At 41.4% G+C, this 1,533-nt stretch overlaps 1 protein-coding gene across 1 annotated transcript in view; it reads left to right on the top strand.

Annotated features, from left to right (window-relative positions):
* The first annotated feature begins 62 nt into the window (after positions 1–62).
* KCNK5 (potassium two pore domain channel subfamily K member 5) overlaps positions 63–1,533 on the top strand; it is a 103,339-nt gene continuing 101,868 nt past the window's right edge. Inside the window, exon 1 of the mRNA XM_085320798.1 lies at positions 63–200. Coding sequence (XP_085176924.1) covers positions 63–200 — 138 coding nt within the window. The remainder of the gene's footprint in view (positions 201–1,533) is intronic.

The following is a 1,533-nucleotide window of genomic DNA, read 5'->3' as shown; positions in this document are numbered from 1 at the left end:
GAAGTCGTTACTTAATATTTGTATGACGTTTTGAAAAACAAGATCTCTACCGTGCTCCCCAAATGGGGCTGAGTGTTGCTAGCATTGTGGGAACACCCACACAGCTGGTTCGAGGAGGTGTTGTCACCAGCTGCTTACAGCATCGGAGCAGCTGTAGAGGAAAGTGCGACATTGCTTGCATGGCTGCCAGCTTCTCAGAGGTAATCTAGTTCCCACCTCTTTTATTTCTGTGGGAAAGGCATCTGAGCACACCTGAATCCTCATCAGGCATTTCATGTTAAGCTCCAGCTAGCATATGCAGATATAGGCATGGAGTCCTAAAAAGTGAAACATAACTTCAGTAAAATCTGCAGCTTAGCAGAAACCTGGGAAATTGTCATCACTGCACAGACATCACAAATCAGTTCCAGTCTTCCCTTATCTTGTCCATCTCTAAAAATATTTTTCTGATTCTACTTCTATTTAAAATGCCTAGTTCAACTGAAAAGGTCACTATGATGTTGCAGATTGATTTATGTTCAAGATTAGGCAAAGAATTTATCTCATCTAACCATAGGCATCTCTATATAATGTAATCACAGGCACTTCAAGGGTGTAACTCATCTGACTCACTTTTAGGATGAGATACACCTYAGCAGCATGTATATCTTTATGTTGCTTATACGGGAGGCCTAGGCATTGTGCACATTACCGTGCCAGATCAATCACATCCTAGAGGTCTTTAACTGCCTTATGCCTAGGTCTCTGATTATTATTCTTCTGYGTTGATGGAAATAAAGCAATCACTTCTGCTTTTATTTTAGGYTAGCTTCACATTTTGGTTTTCAGGCACTTGGCAGCTGTGCAATGTTTGGTTTGCAAACACTCCTAGGGAAGGGCTCAACCCAAGCCAATTATTTTCTTTATGAAGTGATAAAAACTCAAACATTTTTCTTTACTGTTACATCTTTTAAAACATTTTCTGCTTTACTGCTCTAAAATGTAAACTCCAGGTTCAAACTATTTATTCCTGTACCTTTCGTCTTTTTAAAATCTCTTCTTTCCAAATTTAACCCAGGATTTTTGTGTGGTTCTGTGCTTGGTTTTGGTGGAGGTGGGGATTTTTTTCAACTATTTTCTAGCAAGCTAGTCATTTTGGGGGGTTGAAAAAGGCATGTACATGGCTGCACCATGCAACATAGCTATATGAACAAATGACCTATTTCTGCCTAAACTGGTTTGTCTGTATGACTTGCGGAAACCATCTGTGGAGAAACTAATTTTGGTTTAAAAGCAATAGAGGTCCTTGGAAAGGCCCTCCCTCCCAGGCGCCATGCTACACGGTGGCTATTGGGCTGTGCTAGTAGTTGCCATATTGCTAGATTAGGTGTCTCTGTACTCATTCGCCACTGAGTGATGCAGACATGCCAGGAAGCATCCCTTAATACTGCTGCTGCCCCTCTTCATTGCCATGCCATGGAGAGTGCTGGTCTTCTGTGTGCCTGCCATTCTTGAAAAGGTACCATAAAGAGGTATTTAAAACCAGCACTACCT

The sequence above is a fragment of the Rhea americana genome, unplaced genomic scaffold, assembly GCF_003343005.1.
Source record: "Rhea americana isolate MKP2758 unplaced genomic scaffold, rheAme1 scaffold_119, whole genome shotgun sequence".
NCBI lineage: Eukaryota > Metazoa > Chordata > Aves > Rheiformes > Rheidae > Rhea > Rhea americana.
This window is presented reverse-complemented; position numbering and strand designations above follow the sequence as displayed.